Source organism: Larus michahellis, chromosome 1 (genome assembly GCF_964199755.1).
Source record: "Larus michahellis chromosome 1, bLarMic1.1, whole genome shotgun sequence".
Lineage (NCBI taxonomy): Eukaryota > Metazoa > Chordata > Aves > Charadriiformes > Laridae > Larus > Larus michahellis.
In genome coordinates this window covers 201379863-201400490 of record NC_133896.1, presented here as the reverse complement: position 1 = coordinate 201400490, position 20628 = coordinate 201379863, and the positions used below count along the sequence as shown (strand labels likewise).

The window sequence follows — 20628 nt, the reverse complement described above, 5'->3', positions numbered from 1 at the left end:
TTATGAACCTTATGACTACCAAGGAGATTGTAAGCACTGCAGCAGAGTGGGAGTAGGTATCAGCAATACCTGGACTGATAACAAAGGTGTGATAAGGCAGAAACAGTGTGTTAGCAATGCAGATCATGCAGGAGGATGGATTTGGGTATTCTAAAGCATCTCCCCTGACCACAGGCCTGACCAGTATCATGGAACGATATCCCCCTAATGCTTTAGAAGAGTGATGATCAGGCCTTCTGACTACAGTGGGCGCCTAGACCAACAACTACTCCTTCAGAGCCAGTGCTGACCTGCCACAAAAGGCTCTGAAAATTGTCTCTATAAATCAGCAGGCCATCAATGATCACCAGGACACATCTGTCCCAGTACATGTGTATGATGAAAGCTTGCAACTGCACTGATGTTTCTAGCGTGACATTTTTAATAGGATATCCTGTATTTATGCCACACTTGGAAAGGCTGTGGTTAGCACAAACAACGGTTGCATGGCCAGTGAGTGGGCTATAATGATGGCACTGCATTTCCTGTGATGATTCCTGACTTCTTTCTGAACCTCTGTTGGAGTGCCTATAGACTGAAGTAGAGGAAAGGTGAAAGAATAGGTACAGTGAAGAGATGCAGACAGCATGTATATAAAGCAACATGGTAAATTGTTTGATGTATATGATACAAGTATGTTAGGCACAGCGTGAATACTAGAAGATCCTTGTTAAGCATGGGGCAGGGATTTGTATAACCACTGTCAATTGTTTGATAGGTTTGATTGTTTCTTCTAAGAAACATGTCCACAAAGTTGTCATTTCTATCAGCTGACTATCCTTTATGGCTTTACCCAATGAAGTACTTTGGGCATGAATAGCAGCTCTGAGCTTTGTTCTGTTTCCCTAAACATTCCTAAAATGGGATCTAACCTGCCTAACATAGTGCCTTCTCTAATACTTGCCTAACATTTAGGAGAAAAATGAAGCAACCTCCTTAAGAGCTTGAGGTTCTCACATAGTAAAAAGAGAATGGTAAACCTACCAAATATTTCTCAAGAAAGATTGTTTCCAAGTTCAGAAAAGTTTAAGCAATGAATTGGGAAGACAGCATCTCCCTCTGCAGGACTTCAGAGACACCTCTCTCTCTGGTTTCATACAGGAAACACAAGCACTTCTTCTAGAAAAGCTTTTTCGATACCTAAAAAGTGAATATAAACTGCATACCCAGTTCCAGTAATTTCAGGTCAGATTCTACCCCAGTAATTTCAGTGATTAGAATCAAACGTCTAGTGAGTAGTCTAATGGATTTTAATCAGACCACTTGTGCTTGAATGCTTTGCTGGATTAGTGACTACAAGAGGAAGCATGAGCTGATGATCAGAAGGTGTAAGTGAAGTGTCACATTACATAGGTTCTATTTCTGGCTCTGGTACTAGTCTGTTCTGTGCCTTATACAAATCACAATATATATGTATTATCCTCATTTTATATACGGAGGAAATATTATTATCAACCTCTGGAAAAATACTGAATTATATAGACAATTGTGGTAATTATTACATACTTCTGATCAAATTTTGAGAAAGCTGTAGAATAGGAAATGGCAGATTGTTCAGGCTTCCAGGCTCCACAGTTAAAAATAGTGTCATAAATGCAAAATGCAAGGCCTAAGCTTTAGAAGGTTAAATTGGTAATAATTAACCTTACTTCTCTTTTTCATATGTACAAAAGAAAGATCAAAGACCTCTAATAGACCTTCAGGACTTGCTTTTGCTTAAAATCCAGAGAACTAAAAGGTGCTTTCTGTGAACAGCATTGTTCTTAAAGAAAAGCACCTTTGAAATTAACAGAAAAGTGTTATTTCAGGGCTAGACAGCTCATCTGTAAATTTTATTTCAACATAAGCATTTCCAGGAAATTTCCAAAGGAAATTTCCAGTTTTACCATGAAAGCGACAAATGGACTGTTATCAAAAAATCTCCTAGTGAGTAGGGGGAAGGTGTATGTCAGAAGAGTGCAAATTAATGTTAAAATAGAAGTAAGCAGCCTGGATAATTTTCTTTTATTTATAATAGATGGAAGTGGAAATTAGAGAAAGAGAGAAATTTATGGTTTGTTTACATATTTTTCCAGCAGTGTATTCCTGAAAGTCGGATTCATTACCTGCATGATACTCCTTTGTACCTGCAACACCTCTCCATCTCAATTACCAGAACATCCCCCAAAGGCCTACCTGGATAGATGATCCAAAACAGTATTTAAACTATGTCCAACTAACAACAAAATTACATTCTCTAGTACCCCTTATAAGGATCTCAAAGCTTTCTGGAAACGTTAATTACCATCACTATGAAGCACAGTGCTCACTACCGTGCCAGTGCTGCCCACAGTACATCATCCCACCAGCAGAAGGCTCCCTAATCTACCGAGTGCAGCCGGAGCACCCCGGAGGGGCGGCGGGCAGCGAGCTGGGGCGGGCTGGGCGGCGAGGGCCCGGCTCACCCCGGGCTGCCGAAGGCGGGGAGCCCGCCCTGTGGCTGGCAGGGGACAGCGGCGACAAGGAGGAGGCTGCAGCCCCCAAACGAGGTACAGAATGCGGAATATCAACAGGACACTTACTTTATCGCGCTGGCACTCGACTATGCAGTACCCATTATCTGCTGATTGTTTACTTTTGGTTTTAATGCTCAAGGCAACCGTGACTAGCATATTTCCTCTTTTTACTTTTGCCTCTTAAATGAATTCTCAGTTACTCAGTGTGGAAATATTTGCAGGAGTCTACCAATGGCTACCAGTTGACATGCTTCTATCACTTTCATCTGCACTTGTGGTATGCCCAAAGTATGGGGTATACAGTTATGAGAACTTCAGTGATATCTTCAATATGGCTGATTATCCTAAAAGCCATCCTGCTTGATATTTGTACGTTTTATTAACAGCTGAAGTATAGACGGATGAATTAATCTTTGTGCCAAAAGCTAACCTTGCTTCAGATCAGAGAAAAAGAAATTGTTACGTTTCTTCTGCATTTCCTCTGTACTGAAACAGTGCAAGTCCCAGAGCCTTGAGAATTCCCTTGCTTTCCAGGGCTGCGCAGGACCCTCCAACAATTCTTGTGTCTCTGAACTGCAGCAGCATGGAGAATGTCTGTCAATATACTTTTACTCCCCCAAAAGCCTCCCTCTGCTGACAGCTCAATGAAAACCACTCTGAATCTACCCCAGCTAAAAAATGCCTTTACACTAAAAAGCTTCTGAGAGTTCCTTGTGGCAGCTTTACAGCTCATTTACGTAAAGGAATCATGAGCCACAGATGAATCAGGCTCAAATAAAATGATTTGCAAAAGGCCACCACACAGAAAGTAGCAAGACATGAATCAGGGACTGAGAGCATGCTCCATTGTGCTTGATTTTGCCAGTGCAAAAAACCAATTCCAGTGCACAAAATACATCATTTCCTCGTCTCCAAATCTCAATGAAGAGAGAAACAAAAGTAGTTTTCTGTCATGTATTACAGCTGCCTTGCAAACTGACCCAGAACTTTATGGAAAATTGCAACTTCCTGTTGCAGGCAAAATTATAAAGCATCTTTTTAAGAAAATCTTATAGCTACACTATTCTCCCTTCTTGGGAGGAAACTTTAATGTAAGGAAAACTTTGAAGTGAGCCTTGGGTTTGTTACAATGGACTAACCCGATTAGAAATCATGCAAACTCTTGTTGCTCTTTAGCTGTATTCCCCCACAGGCTGTATTATAGCTCTCTAACCAGTCCCACAGCATCGAATGATGTCATGGGATCTGCAGCTCAGCGAGATGAAAGGGATAAAGCGGAACCCGCTGGCACTGGGGAAAGCTTCCAACACACAATCCACAACACAGCTTGGGAACTCAAAAGCTACAGATCCAGCCACTCAACTCCAAGCGTTTCAGAATCGTGCGCGTTCTCCCAGCACAAGCAAGGAAAGGGGGAAAAAAGGCTAGGGATCGATTTTTAACAAAAGAACCAGAGTACTGAAAGGCAGAATTTAAGAGTGCAACTACCTGCTGGAAAAGGAGCTTTTTTTTCCTCTCCAAAGCACTGCCTTTGATGTATGGCAACTGATCACTGATCAGATTACAGGCATTTGGTCTCAGTGCTCGTCTGCCTTTGATCTGCATGGTTAATTTTATTTTCCCGGATTTGGAGTTTCGTCTGGGCTTGTGCTGACATACTTTTTTTTTTTTTTTAAGGAGGTAAAAGCATTTAATACAGAAGCTCTGGCAGAGTGAAATTAAGCTGCAGAAAGCCTGGGCACTGGAAAACATCATCAGATAACAGGTACTGGATTTTGTATTTTTTTCAGTTTTGTTTGCAAGATTTTAAGAAATTATAAAGCTCACATAAACAGTAATACTACACATCACTGTGTGTACAAAAATTGAAAGATTATATATAATTTACGCAGCATTTTATTTGCAACTCAGAATTATGTTGAGAGTAGACTGTCTAGAATATATAGACAATTGAAAACTGAAGAAAAATCAAATTTTTTTTCAATATTTTTGGGGTATATAAGATTTTGGTGTGCACTGCTCATACCTACTGCCTGTAGTTTTGTGAAGTTATGTTCGAATACAAGCGTTACGTGACTTAGGGGAGCATTTATTTTCTAAGAAAAGACCAACTGTATTTCTTTCACACTGTACATACTTTATTTGCTCTCAGTGCTTTTATTAAACTGTGACTTCTTCAAGTAACACTTTTAATCCTAATAGTTCCATACTTGAGATGAAAAAAATCTCCTCTTCCACAAGTTATTAGAACTAAACTTATACCATCCTTACATACAAAAGGGAAATAGTTTCGTTTCAAGATTGAAGAGATGATAGTTCAACCATGCCATCTGAAAAGAAATCTTGATAATAAAGTACCATTTTAATCTGATTATAGAAGATTCCTTTAAGACATTTTAATAAAGAAATTAAAGAAATCTTAAGCTTATTCAGAGCGAACACCTGGTTTTGCTGAACTTCATGGAAGTTTTGCTCCTTTTTCAGTGAAGCAATTTTCATTCACACTATTTTGTATTCTGTTCCTCAAATTCAAATTTATGAACACGTACCGTGTTTAAAAAAATGTAAGACATCTACTCCAGAAATTCATTATAAAGGAACAATCATTAGAACATTAGGATTATTCACTATACATTTGCAGTTTTAAAGGGCCAGGTTTTTGGGCGAGTTTGGGCCAAATCCATGAGCGTTCCGTGCCTGCAGCTGGAGCCAGTCTGTTAAAATAAGACTCGAGCTCCTTCTGTAGGTATTTAAATATAATTTAGATTTTCAGAAGAACTTAGAACCCATAATTGGGGCCAGACTTGCAAAGAAGTTCAACATTCCAGGCACTGAGCTCTTTGAAAATCTATTCTTAATGGTGGATAGTGAGTTCTTCTGAAATACTGACTTTAGACATATATTCTTAAATCTACATTTAAGTGTATATAAATTTTAAGTACATCTGTTTATTAACAAATTGCAACTAAAAGTCAACATAACTGATAGCTGTTAAGCATTGTTTGAAAGCTATTCTTTAAGAGGTTTAATCAGTCCATAGGACCCTCAAGATGTTCATATTTCAGTATGCATGACAGTAACATGCAAACTCAAATTTTAACAGTCTGCTTGCATCTGAATAAGATTAAGTTATCAACACTTCCAGATAAATGTAGTCAGCTTTCATTAGTCAGTCTGCAAACTTTGCTTCTTCTAATTAAAAGTATATTTGTATATATAAATTTTAAATTTACTGAATATCAAGAGATAGTATGCCAGACAGAGATTAAGTAGGCCTGACTTGGTATCATTTACTTTTCTATGCCACCAATTAATTCATATTCTGACTTAACAAGTCAATTACATTATAAGGAAAGTAATTAGCACTGCATGAATAATATGCATATAGCTGTCAAGGAAGAATATTGTTTAAGGCATAGCCAACACAAAATTCAGTATTTTTTCTGAAATGACAATGATGTACTAAAACATGTTTCTGTAACCCTGAAAAGATGGGTTTATTTATTAATTCTATACTTCCTCGATGATCTTCTCTACCTTTCCAGTCTTCTCTTGCTTGTTGCTAGTTTTCTAACATGTACATTTATTTTCTGAGGAAAATTATTTCTAAACCATGCCTCTGTTTGCTGTAAAGAAGAGAGAGAAGCAATTTTAAAAAATAATGTAAGGATTCTTTTTCCTCAGAAGTCAAAATAAGTATGTGAGTCTAATACAATTAAACTATAAGGATCTGACCCTTCACACAAATGGGTAAAGCTGCACACAGAAGTAACACTGATTAATCAGATAGATTACACTTATGAGTAGGACTTCCATATAAAAATATTTGCAATATTTAGTCCCTAGAAATGCATTCCAGAAATAAAAGATTTTTTTTTCATTTTGTAGAAAGTCCTTAAGATTTTGGATAATCATCCCACATATTTAAACACAGATGGGTATTAACCCATTTAAACTGAAAAAATATCTTTGCTTGTCTGTATGTGAGACTGAAATGAAAGCACAGTGGGACATATATAGGCCAACAGCATCCTGGCCTGTATCAGGAATAGTGTGGTGAGCCGGACTAGGGAAGTGATCATCCCCCTGTACTCGGCACTGGTGAGGCCCCACCTCGAGTACTGCGTTCAGTTTTGGGCCCCTCGCTACAAGAGGGACATTGAGGTGTTGGAGCGTGTCCAGAGAAGGGCTACAAAGCTGGTGAGGGGCCTGGAGGACAAACCTTATGAGGAACGACTGAGGGAGCTGGGGTTGTTTAGCCTGGAGAAGAGGAGGCTGAGGGGAGACCTTATCACCCTCTACAACTACCTGAAAGGAGGTTGTAGAGAGATGGGGGCTGACCTCTTCTCCCTGGTGACAAGTGATAGGACGAGGGGAAACGGGTTCAAGTTACGTCAGGGGAGGTTTAGATTAGATATTAGGAGACATTTTTTCACTGAAAGGGTTATTAAACATTGGAATAGGCTGCCCAGGGAGGTGGTGGATTCACCATCTCTGGAGGTGTTTAAAAAAAGGGTAGATGGGGCACTGAGGGACACGGTTTAGAAGTGGCTCTTGTCAGGGTAGGCTAAAGGTTGGACTCGATGATCTTAAAGGTCCCTTCCAACCTCAACAATTCTATGATTCTATGATTCTATGATATTTAAGGGGTGGGGAGAGGATTTTCAGCATTTTTGTTATTTTAAATAGCACTTCTCTGACAGTTTAGTCTTTCATTGATCTGATTTTTAAAGATTAAATAATAATAATTCTTGGCACTTGCAACTTTGCTTTTACAAAGTGCTGTATAAACATTAATTAATCCTCAGGCTTAAGTCTTCAGAAAGAAAAAAATTCACAATGCTTTTTCAAGCAAATCAGACTAGGAAACTCACAAGTATATTATTTATTTATTAAAATAGCTTGAGCAATTTCTGATTATAAATAGAACCATTTCCAAACAGTGTGCCTTAGATAACATCATAAGCATATTTTAAGGTTTGTAATAGTTAAGACTATCAAAAGATACTGCACAGTTATACTGACATTAGTTTCCAACAGCTGTCATAACAAGACTAGATCTATCTCACAGTTGACTGGGGAAACTGTGTTAGCATTTGAGATATGGAGATAACAACTTCCTATTGCTGTACAATTTCTGCTTCCACATCAGATATGTCACGCAACTTAGTCTTATCAAAGGGGTCAGCTGAAACTACTTTCCAAATATTTCTTTTCTGCTTTCTCTACTGTAGTGAGAATCTTGCATCTATACTAGTTGCTCTAACAGTTCACTTCTTCCATTTCCTTAGAAGAAGCATCATGATTTAAAACAAAAGAAACCCTGGCATTTCCAACATCTTTCAATGATGAAGGGAATTAACTCATACATTTTACCTTTAGAGAAAATATTTTACATGCTACAACAGGGAGTTAAACGTTTAAGTTTCAGTGTTACAGACTACACATTGCTCTTAATTCATTGGCATAGTAACCCCCTGTCTGATGAGAAAGTCTTAACGTTTCTTTATATGGTAATCGCCAGTGTTTAGTCAACACTTTAAGAACTCTGGTATGTTTTAATACATCTATTATGTCTAACTATACTACTTTAAAACGAGTATCTGAAACACACGTGATGACTCTAAGAAAAACTCAGGCAATGCATTTCACTGGTGTCTACAGAAAACAGATAACATACAAAACAGTTGTCTGTAAACAGCAAGAGGATGTAGCATGCTCAGTGCTGTGCAGCAGCTGCCTTTCACAACAGATGCGCCGCCGTTGCGCTGCAGCATGCCATTCCTCACAGAAATTCCAGGCTCTTGCAGAGCTCCTTCTGGCAAGGGTCCTGAAGCAAAACTCTCCTTTGAAGGCCCTTTATAAGATAGTTACAAGAAAATCCCTGTAAATTCTGAGTTAGTTAATTTTTTTTAAAATTGAAAACAACTAATTTTGCAGCAACCATTTGTCTCTTCACAGACATCTTGCTGTATTGCAGTAAGCGCTACTTGTTTTTATACAAGTCCACATGGTTGGTGAACTCCAAAATTTTATCTGTGAGAAGCTCACAAAAATTCTGTTTACTTGAAAATGCTTTACTGACAAGTATAGCCATTGGTTCATTCTCTTCAGAACCTGACTCAGTTCCCAGTGTATGCATACAATTGTCTAGACTGTAGTGGTATCATTAACCTTTTCATTAGAGGTAAAAATAATGACCTGAAATCCCTGTGATAGCAGTTCTTTCACCAGGGTCTCCAAGATTGGTTTTACCAATGTCGGAGCATCACTGACTTCAGGAAAACTCCGCATTTATGTCACACTACGTAGCAGTAAAGTACACCCTTTCTAATGACTGAACAATTTATTCTCTGTGAAGAGCTGGATTTCTAAACTCCCATTTGATATTGACTCTATGCTTATAGCTGGGTAACTTGTTACCTGCAGAACTGAAAAACATTTCAGATTCTGAGCTAGCAGGAAAAAAAGCTACTCAAGTACTTTGGAGAGAATTTTGCAGTGCATTGTCATCCTCCATCATGCTCTTTGGGTGGAATAGGCAGAAAGGAGTTTGGTGAGTTACAAGGACTCCTTTTACACTCATTCTCTGAATGGCAGCAAAGGGTTTTGGCCAAGCCATTTAACAGCAGCCCAAATGTCTGTGGCTAGGCAGCCATAAGCACTTATAAGCCTGGGCTCCTACTGAGGGAGATCAGCCACACCAAGGCTGCAGCCCCCCAAGCCCAGGCTGCCTCCGGAGACAGCGTGGCAGCCGCAGCCCACAATGAACCACCTAGGTGTGCACAGCGAGTCTCCACCACCCTCCTGGTAGGATAAAAGGGACCCGAGTGCCTCATTTGCGGTTCACCCTGGCTCGCACCACTAGTACAAGACACACCCCACCACTCACCACCAGGCGCGATCTGCCGGCAGGGAGGAGAGCTAAGGGCGGAGGCGGGCAGCCCCTCACAGAGGACGAGGCCTCTCCCGCCCCCTGAGGCGGCGGCCAATAACGGCCGCTCCCGCCGCGGGTCCCGCGCGACGCCCAACCGCCCTCGGCCGCGCGGCCCCTCCCTCCCGCGGCTGCCTCCGCGGGCGTGCGTCTCCTGGCCACGGGGCACGTGGGCCGGAGGCTCCGCCGATTGGCTGCCTGCGGTCACCTGAGCCCGGCCCCCCCAGCGGAGGAGGGCGGGGCGCGGCGCGGCGCGGCGTTGCCGGGGTGACGGGGCGAGCCGCAGCCGCAGCCGGGGGAGCTGAAGGAGGGAGCGGGCGCCGGGCGAGCGCTGCTCGGCGGCGAGCGGCCGGGGGCGGCCAGCAGGCCGCGGCGTGGCAGGTGGGTGCGTGGGAGATCCGGACGGGCGCGATCCCCTCCGCCTCGCAGCGTGCCTGGCCCTCCCCTTCCCTCAGAGGGGCGCCCCTTCCTCGGGCAGGAGGGAGGCTCTGAGGCGCGGGTGCGCGGCGCGGGGCGGCCACGGAGGGGAAAGCAAAGGCGCCTCCTCTCCCCGGGGATCCGCGCAGCTTCCTCCCGGGGCACCGGCCTGGCTGGGCGCTGACCTGACAGTGGCCGTAGCCCTGCCGGGCACCGACCCGCTCTGCCTTGCCGTTGCGCGTAGGGAGCGGCGGGAGAGATGATGGGAACGACCCTCCGCGGAAAGCGGAGGCTGCGGGGGAGGAGGGAGGGGAGGCGGAGGGGGGGGTTCCGCTGGGTCCCTTCCTCTCCGGGATGGCTCCAGCTCTGCTGTTCTCTAACCGTCCCCGAGGCGTCCCACGGTGGGTACGAGGGGCACCGCGCAGTCAGAGAGACTCGCAGCTGATGTTGCTGGGTTTTGCAGATCTCGACAGCCCGAGAGTAACTCCCTCCTCCCCGGTCCCGAGTGCCGCGAACAAAAAGCCCTTGAAAGTCGGTCTTTCTTGTTCTCAAGCTCTTCTCGTGTCTACTGCATAAATAAGTTGCTGTTCGCTCCAAACAATTTTGGAGCTGGAGTTGAAGGAACAGGAGCTAGTAACTTTTTCTCTTGACTGGTAAGGGGTTGAAAAGACACAGTTATGGTTCTGTTGAAAAGCCTTTGGTTGTTTGACTTCCTTTTCTGATGTCTGTCTCCATTGACCTGACCTTGGACTGAAAGCTTTACCTGATATTCTTGAAATATCTTGATACTTAATACCTATTTACCGCCTTTATACTTACAACTACCTTAAATGAATGCTTTTATCAAATTAACAAAGGAGTTCAATAGCATTTAGTATAAGCAAAAATGGCATATTGATTCAATTGGTAGGTAGATTTGTTTTTGTTAACTACTGCATAATCTCCTTCAAGCACACCTTCACCATCACATGTAAAACAAGTTAGGTTTATTAACTGGAAGCTTTTTACCATATAAGCAAAGGTGGGGTTTTTTTTTAGAAGTAGAAGTAAACTTCTTTATTAGTTCAGTAATAACATGTTGAAATTGTCAGTTAAGGAGATAATAAATTACCTTTATATCAGTTTCCACAACTTGCAGTTGCAATCCTAATAAAAGAGAATGCTGAGAATTAAGACATTGCATGCTGTCCAAAACCGCTAAAGGGTGGCTTGATAAATGTAACACATTGTCATTGCACCATTGCAATAGTTACGTGTTAATGCTTTATAATTTATGATTCTTAAAAATTACTTTGAAGAAAGACACACAGTGTATTTTGTTATAAATGAAATATGAATCTAATATTGGCATTCTCATTTTGTTTTATTCACATCTCTAAGTACAAATATGTAAAAACATAGCTCTATGCTGAGGTTTCATCTAGCAAACTAGTGTCTCCTAGAAGTTGTGATGAGTGAGATGTATTTAAAAGGAGCAACATTTTTTTTACCACAGTTTTGATGTTGAAACAGAGAATTATTCATTATTTGTATGAATAGTCACATCAACTTCAATGGGATTAGGAGTTCTCGTGTGAATCACAGGTTCTGATCCTGTAAAAAGCTTTATTTAAGTGTAGGAAAAATGTCACCACATTGCACCTTTGTTATGGTGCTTCACTCTAGTTTCTAATTAATGATAGTCTGGATATGTTGAAGAACATGGATGATAAACTATTTTACATAATTTTACTGGCATGGATTTGGAACATCGCTTGTCAGTAGCAAAACCAGGGATGAATTATGTGGTTCATTCTCAAGTTCTGCTTATTATACCCTTTTTGAGGCACTGGGATATAATGCATTTTGTAAATGCTGTATATGATAGTGAGGACACTGTAGAGATGCTTCTTTGGGGTGTTAAATTATTATCACCATTATTCCTGTAAAGTCAGGTACTTCAGCTAACATAACGCAAAGCATATGGTACTCAGAAGGAGCACAAATATTTCCTGGCTATGTGTAAATCTCCTTTCTCTCCTCTCTCAGCCCCTAAAATAGATATAAATATTTTTTATTACCAGCAATGTTCCAACTTTAATCTTCTATCTCTGTCTTTACAAGTCTAGAAATAAATTCATAGCTGCCTAATTTTGTACAAATTTAACGTATGGCAGCTTCTGAAAGATATGGATTTATTCAACACAATATTTAATGTGATGAATGCTGCCTAGCTGACAGTATTATTATTTTTTTCCCCACATAGACCCTTGGAGTGGCCCATGAGCAGTTGGAGCAAATGTGGTCAGGCAAGATCTCATTTACTTCACAAAGTGGAAGAGTACAAGGGTTTCAGGCAAGGTGTAAAGGGGAGGTATTCTAGAAGTATGAGACAGAATAACAGTGTGTAAGTTCTGTAGTGGAGGTTGTTGTCCCTGACTTTTTCCCTTTGTCTTTATTATTGCAGCAGTGTAAGTACTTTCCCTTCTCTTGTTTCTTGCCTGTGGGGCACTGACTCTGCCAAAGCCATCTGCCACTCCTTGTCATTTTATTGCATGCAGTTGACAGCTGCAGGTGGGAAACAGAGTGGTTAGTAGGGAGCTGAGATCCTATTTGTTGGATATTAGAGACCTCTGTTGGCAAGATAAAATTATTATATTTTCATCCCTCTTTTTCTCATCCAGAACTTCTCAGAGTACTCTTTGCCGGTATTATGGACAGCATGAAAAGTCGTTAAGTATGAATGTCAAGTCAAATAGGGGAAACTAATAAGATCTAGGAAAGTTAAGTGAATTTGAAGTTGGGACCCTTCACCTCTTCTGAAGTTTCCCTTGGAAGATGGATGACATTGACTTCAAATTTCGATGATTATATGTATGAGAAACCTGCTAGTAGGCCATGATTTAATCATGCTGCCTCGAGTCTTGAGGTGATTTGTCGTTCATGGTGAAACTTTATTTTTTTGGAGAGGAGGAAGCAATATTTTTCTGACTCTGAAATAGACCCTGAAATAGAGTGATGAGTACTACCCAGGAGAGCAAGTAAACATAGGAGTAAATGTTGGAGGACAGTGGATTCTAGGACCCTGGAAGGTTGGAAGTTCTTACTTCCACACTACATTTAGTACATGTTCCCAATTTTCTGTTTGATGTTGCCCTCTTTATACATATGCATAGTAGGCCCCACACAACCTTAAAACTATGCAACCGCATTTCTTAATGGAAGTTCTGTATCTTGAGTTTAGTACGTTACCAATGATGATTGCTTTTCAGTGAGTATTTTGGGCAAGCGCATTACTGTTAACCTAAAAAGATGCATTTGGAATGATTTACTGATCTCAAGAATCTGTGTCCACGGTTTTCTTTCATTTAATAAAAATGAGGATAATGCAACTCAGCATTGTAAATATCAGTATCCAAATAAGAACAAATAATGTTTAAATGTATTGAACTTCTGTTTTGTCTATTTTCCTCTACTTTAGCGGCAAAAAATTCTTATAGTTACTTCTTACTTGAATGCATATGAGGTGAATGGCATGTGTCCAACAGACATCAGTGTAATGCCACTTGATATAAAGAGAGAACAAATTTGCCCAATGGCAACCTATTATTAAGTGCTGCAGTGCCTGCTTTTTAAGCAGGGCTTGTGACCAAATTGGAGACAGAAACAGGAAACAAGCAGCTGGCACAGTTATCTCTTCTTCGGGACTTGCTTTGAATATGACGAGTTATTAATGTGCCTTAACCATTCCCATTATTTTTATCAAAATGTCATGAAAATAAACCTTTTGCTTATATATTCAACTTAATCATAAGTTAATTTTTTATTGTACACCAGTTAATGTCTTCCTCGTATGTTATAGTCGTTGGGGTTTTTTTGGTAGGAACTGAGATGGTAAGCACAATGATTGCATGATACAATACCACAGGCATTTACAGATGTCTACTGAAATGATTGGAACATGTTTTGGTGCTACTAAACCTACTGAAGATCTGATGATTATAAAAGACAAATTACCTAGAAGATATCTTGTATTACATCATAGACCTAAAGGCATGAGATTGCATCATACACACAATGGTCAGTCTACAAATTTGAAGCACAGTAAAATGTGTAGACGAGTTGGAGAAGACTGTAATAGTTTGATGGCAATTCTAAAATACCTGATTTGGGAAATTTACTCTGGATTTTGGAAGTCCTGATGTTTGAAGGTATTGAATTTGGCAAGAGTATAAAAAGGCAGCAGATTTTCTTTTAAATAGAAAATATTTCACAGGTGCAAGAAAATGTCCACACCTAAGTCAACAAAATGTGTTTTAATACAGCATGCTTCTCCATGTGCTTTCTATGTTCTAAAAATCTTTGAGGTCCATGCTATAAGATCAACGTGTAACAGATATGGTGACTCCAAAAGCTGAGATACGAGTTATCAGCATGACCAGCAACATTTTTAATACTGCTTGTTATTCTGTACTGCTTTCTGTTAAGAGCTGGTATTTGGTTTTTTTAATCCAATTGTAACTAGAATATTACAAACATAAAAATACATCATTAGCTTTGTTTCAATATTGATTGATTTAAATAAATTCTTTATATGCTAAGTTTTTTACAATATTAAGTCTACCAGTTATTGCATATTGAAAAAATGTATATGATGAATGTGGCTTCATTGCATAAAGCTAATATAGTTTTATTGCAATAAGATGGCAAGTACTGAATCTGCTGGCCAGTTAATCAGGCTGTTCTTAATTTTCATTATTTTTCCATACTTCAGGTGACCTGCTCAGAAAAATGAAGACTGTTTAGATTGTGCCACAGCTCCATATTTTAGATCATTAGGCTTAGTACAGCTCATCGATATTGTTTGTATTGATAATTCTACATGAAATGACATAAAAATATACAATTATTATGATATTCAGTTTCTTTTTTGATATGTCACACATCTATTTTCACAAGCAAAAGTAAATATTAAAATTTAAAATAAAACATACATTTAAACTTATAAAGAATCCTATAGATGGTCATAATTATGTTAGAACTGTGCTATGTTCCATTTTAACAATAATATTAGTAAGGAATATAATGATTATAAATTGATATGACTTAGAATTGTTACTTGACATTCAGTTCTAAGCAACTCAGTTACATTTGCGTCTTTATTTCACTTGCACGTTTATGTAAAGTTTTGTCTCCTATAGCGATTTAGAAAGTATATAAATTATTTTATTTTTTCCACTGAATACCATTATATGAAACCAAGAAGGCAATGGGGATTTTTTTCTCCCAGATCCCTTTCATTTCAGCATGACTATTTCAATTAATATTTAATCAGTTTGTATCACTTAGCTTTTAGACTTTTAGCTTTATTGTTTTGTCTTCTCTGAATCAAACGAAGTCAACTTTGATTTGCAGGACTCCTTTTCTCTCATATTGCATAGAGAGATGTTTGTTGTATTACTGTTCTCTCTTAATCTTTTCATAACATTACGGGTCTTAAATTTCTGTAGCATTCAAAATATAAAAATTGAACAGCAGCAAGCTTAATTCTTTCCTGATACTCTTTTTTTCGAGGCTACTGAGGTGCAAAGTCTCAAAACTTCTGTCTAATCTGTGGGTTTTTTTATTGATCTCTAATCTAGACTGATAGCAGTCTCTTCTCCTTTTGAGAATTAAGGCTATAGAAATTTTGTGTATGTTGCCTTGTCATCTAAAAAAGAACATGATTTTTAAAGTGTATGTTTGTTGTTTAGCTTCCAGGAGTCCATCTGAAATATTTTAATGTCATTAACAGATACATATTTTGACATGCTGAATGACATGAAGTACTATGGACTTGTGACTTTTGCAATTTAAACAAGATTGTGAAATATAATGATTTTTTCTTTTTTCCTTTTTTTTTGTCTAGGGAGAAAGATTTAATTGTAAGAAATGGATGCTAAAGGATTACAAGGAGAAGACAAACTGAAGATGCTCGTAATTTTACTAGCATATTTGGTAAGTTAAATTATTCCCCCCTCCCCTCCCCCCGGATGAATGTTGAAAAAAACTGTATTAGACTTAGGAATAGTTTCTTTTGTTTTCTGCATTACTGCTAACACTAAAAGTCTCAAACACGTGTATGCAGACAATTACATATGCATTTTGTCAGTTTAAAAGTGAGCTTGGTCAACTGATTTATATAATTTCTTGCTACTTCTCACATGGAATTAAAAACATTTTACCTTGTGAGCCTCTTCATGGAAGAAGAACTGGACTAGGGCAAAAAATATAGGTGAATATAGTGCTGTAAAGGTAATACTGCTTCACTTCAGAGAGATGGCAGGAATTCTAGGCAATTTGCAGTGGCCTTCTGTTAGTACAGTATGCTAATATATTTAGTTTAAGAGTTTGGAGTATTCAATTTATCCACAGAACATAGCATAGCACACAATTACATTGCCTACTAAGCGTACTTCAGCACTGGCTTGCAGAGACAAGCTCTAGAACTAAGGGTAATTAACGCTTCATAGCTATCAAAAAAGCTTTGGTCTTTCTGAAAAGACTAATACACAAAGTAAGAATTTAGTAGCAGTTGTGGAGAGCTCTTTCTGTGATGGAAGCCTGTATGTAAGCATTTAATTTAAAATTCTATTGAGGGACCTCACAGGGTTTGCTAATGTTCCTGGTTAGGATTCCAGTGATTATTCTGAGACTTTGCATGGCTGATATTACTGCTTATGGTATTTCTCATAACCTTAGTTTCTGGTTTTGTCAGATAATGTACTTAAATGCCTTTGAAGGCAGAAATTGGATTCTCTCATTGGGCCCATTAAATATAAAGTGATAATGAAATTTAGAATAAATAGTATTCATACAGGTTTGGGGTGCTTTTTACGTTTCCAAAAGGTTTGAGTGACCTTTTAAAATCTCTAAATACTTCTGTTTAAAGGAATAGATTTTAGTTAATTTATTCAATTGTAATAGCATCATTAAAAACAATTTTAAAATCACAAATAAATGAAACACGGCAGTAAAATGTAATGTGACGTACCTTAGTGTCATGAAAAGTGTAGCTTTAGGAAATGGTCATATATATTTTTCATAATGTTGAGTAAGGTGAGAAACCTAAACTCATGTTCAAACAATTAAGTGTTTTGACATTACACAAGTGCCAAATATCAAGCATGTCTTCTAAAAACTGTAAAATTATTGCAAGTCACTGAGTACTGAGAACCTTTAAAATTCAAGCCACTTATCCATACTTGGAGTTAGATTTTTAACTTTCATTGCCATATTTAAAGTTTTTTTTATAATGCAGAAAGTTAATTTTAAGATAGAAATATGAATTTATTCCTTAGATTTAGAGTTCGTATAAATTATATGTTAATCACAGATTAATTGATTAATTATATTTTATTGAATTTACTTTTTTGGGTTTTTTTTTTTTAGCTGAGTAGGGTAATTTGTGAGACTGGAGATTGCAGAGAGCAAGAATTTAGGGACCACACTGGAAACTGTATCCTCTGCAAACAGTGTGGACCTGGAATGGAACTCTCAAAGGTAAGCAAATCATACTTTCTCGAATTTACTTTCTCTCCAATAAATGCATTTACATATGTGGTTAAAATAATAGATACGTGTATTTATATGGCAATACTTTTTTATGATTTTGGCATTTGAACAGGTTTTCTTGTTGTTTGGGTTTTTTTTATAGAATGTGTTGGGTTGGAAGGGACCTTTAAAGGTCGTCTAGTCCAACCCCCCTGCAGTGAGCAGGGACATCTTTAACTAGGTCAGATTGCTCAGAGCCTCATCAAGCCTGGCCTTGAATGTCTCCAGGGATGGGGCCTCCACCACTTCTCTGAGCAACCAGTTCCAGGGTTTGCTGGTTCTCTTTATATAAAATACTTAGTTCAGAAAATGATGATGCCATTAATAAAGTAGTCAGTACTATTAGAGGATCTTGGTATGGGCTCTCAAATTAAAATGATTTTTTTTTTTTAAAGGTAAGTTAGCACTACAAAAAAGGGGGAAAAAAACTAAAGGGAATTAAGACTGAATAACCTCACTGTGTAGAGGAGAGTATGAAAAAGGAATTTCAAATTAGTGATTGGTGCAGACCACTGAAATGGGGGGTGCTTGGTTTTTACAATGTGACTTTCAGAGTCAGTTCTGGATTTTAGGTGAAATTGCCACTATAGGCAATGTTTAAATATTTTCTCTACAACAGCATATTTTAAAGAATGGCTTATAATAAAAATAAGATCATAAGCACATAAATACAGAATATGATTCAAGTGGGAACTGACATATTTCCTTAGAACAGCTGGGAGAGAGGGGATTGTTCTGTTTTCACTAGCTCAGTGGTTGGAGCACTTTGTGTTGGGAAGCTAGATTCAAGTGAGGCTCAGTTTCTTCATTTTACAACTTACTGAAAATGCTATAAACCTAATCCATATCTTTATGCTGTGTAATGTAATTGAGAAGGTTGAGGCCAGAAAAATACACGGTAATATGTAGAAAGCACATAAAAAGTCCTCGTTAATATCACAGAGAAGAAAAGATTGTTATCGTCAGCCTTATGTAAATGTTTTTTCTTTTGGAACAACTGCATCTGTTCCAAAAGAAAAACTCCATAAAAGTTTTGGAAACAGCAGTCTTTTTAGGAGTGCAGAAGTGAATCAATGGAGATGAATGGTGACTGAGGTTATGGACTGTGATTCAGTAGAGCTAGGAAGTTAACTTGGCAAAGCTTCCAGGAAAACTCCAAGTCTGAATGCAAGTCATGAGGGGGATCTTCGTTGCTTTCAGCACAGAGAAAGTAGGTGCTGTGTCTAAGCAAGAATAGATAACAATAAAGAAGATATAGTTGAAACGAGAGGGCGGGAGGGAGGGATGTGGTGGAATTCACTAACTCAATCACCGGAGATTAAAGAGATAACAGAGGCACGGGGAGACTGGATGTTTTGGAGGAGCAGGTGTGTCATGCTAGAGGTGTGAAGATGGTCAGGCAAAAAAGAGAGGGTGCAAGCTGGTATCATGAAAGGTGAGCAGACTTGTCAAGTCTCGTGCATAAGCTACTATACCTACCCATTGTGCCCATTGTGAGAGTGTAAAACTGTGGCCCAGGCGTAACTGTGCAGTCTGATGGTTACGTGATAGGTGGGGCCATAAAATCTGAGAGAAGTAGCTGCCCTGCCCAGTGTCTTTGCATATCGAAGGGCAAACTCTGTTTTGTACTCTTACTGGTGGTGTAAAAAGGATGATAAAGGTAGAATTTAGCATATTATTTAGGAGGAGTGAAATTTAATTTTCAGGGTTGCTTTTGTAGGCAAGTAGGTTATGTAGATCCAAGTGGGAATTTGAAATGTTATTTTTGAAAAATTTTTAACATGAAACGTTACGAAGTCTAGTGTGTATGTGTTTTTAAACAACAGGGAAAAAGAAGCTTTCAGTTTGTGCCTTCAGATTTCTTACTATATTCAGTTCTGCAAAAAGCACAAGTATTGTGGTTTGTGGGTAGTTTGAAGAGATTTACTGAAATTGAGTGACACGTTTTCCCAGTCTCTCCACCCCCTGGAGCTAGTGTTCAGTGCGTTAACAGAAAACTTAAGTTTCACACTTCAGTGAAGATTGCTTTCTATGTTAGGTGCTGTTAGTTAAGGTTTAGTCATACAAACAATGCTGTTCAGTGGAGATTTGTAGATGACTAACGGTATGCATGTGGTTTTGTTTGGATGTTTTGTTGTTTTTTTTTTCAGATTGACCTTAAATTTGAGGACTGAAAGGTTCTGGGGGGTGTTTTAATTTATAAAGGCACCTGTAAATATGGCACTTCTTACCAGTGGTCCTACTAAAGCAGTATTATATGCATTGATGTAGCATACTTATCTAGGTGGCAAATAAAAACCAGAAGCATAAAAACTAATGCCTTACAGTTTTCTTTCAATTTAATAAAGAAATGCTAAACTAAAATAGAAAGGTCATAACTTGAATAGTGTACTATTGCAAGCAGTGTTTTTACTTCAACTATTTTTGTTTAAACTCGGATAGTCCCGATTCTTAGGACTAGATTTTTCTGAAAATATGAATGCTTAATCAATTTCAGTGTGTAAGCAATGACTTCTCCAAGACATGAATAGGCTTTCAACTACTATTTTTTTTGCTACTACACTAGAACTGAAATAACTAAATAGATTTTTCTCAAACCTAAATGTGAGAGGAAGCATCATTTCCTTTGTAAATAGAGGTACAATTTTCTGTGAATCATAGTGAAGGATGTGATGCTGCGGCTGTTACTGAAACGCAGTTGAGCATAGTCTTGCTGAACTACAGCTTGAAGCAACAAAGTGTGTTAAGTCAAAGGTCAGAACACAAAGGGAAAGGGGATTTAATGATATACTTGGAGTAATTTGCAGCACAGGGGGAGTTTTGTTTGCTTGGTTATTTTACATGTGAGAAAGCAGTAATGTAATTATGCTGTAGTTTAATAACAGTTTCTTAATAACAAATAGTGTGTTTGTTTTCCTATCAAATATTTAGTGCTCATGGATAAAACTAGATATGCTGCTGGGTGTGTGAGCATGACTGTATGTCTAAGTATATAGTAAAATACACTGTTATCAGTGAGTGTTTTTGTTCGGTTCCCCCCTGAAGTGTTTTAAGCAATTGACTGACAGGTTTCTTTTTTATGTTAGTAACAAAAAAACCTCAGCCTATATTGTTGAATACAAAAGGTCAGCTATTGGGTCATGCAGCAGTGGACCATGTGAATGGCTGATG

The 20628-nt window shown here is 38.7% G+C and overlaps 1 protein-coding gene across 4 annotated transcripts in view; it reads left to right on the top strand.

Annotated features, from left to right (window-relative positions):
* Nucleotides 1–2541: 2541 nt before the first annotated feature.
* The window catches only part of TNFRSF19 (TNF receptor superfamily member 19), a 60263-nt gene continuing 42176 nt past the window's right edge, over nucleotides 2542–20628 (top strand). The window contains exons 1-4 of one of the 4 annotated variants that reach the window (XM_074569192.1): nucleotides 2542–2567; nucleotides 4212–4299; nucleotides 15773–15861; nucleotides 17296–17406. In XM_074569192.1, the coding sequence (XP_074425293.1) occupies nucleotides 15796–15861; nucleotides 17296–17406 (177 nt within the window). In that variant the 5' untranslated portion in view covers nucleotides 2542–2567; nucleotides 4212–4299; nucleotides 15773–15795. Of the gene's footprint in view, nucleotides 2568–3856; nucleotides 4300–9729; nucleotides 9850–15684; nucleotides 15862–17295; nucleotides 17407–20628 lie in introns of those variants that run through there. The other 3 variants (XM_074569183.1, XM_074569174.1, XM_074569199.1) reach the window with 3 other exon arrangements.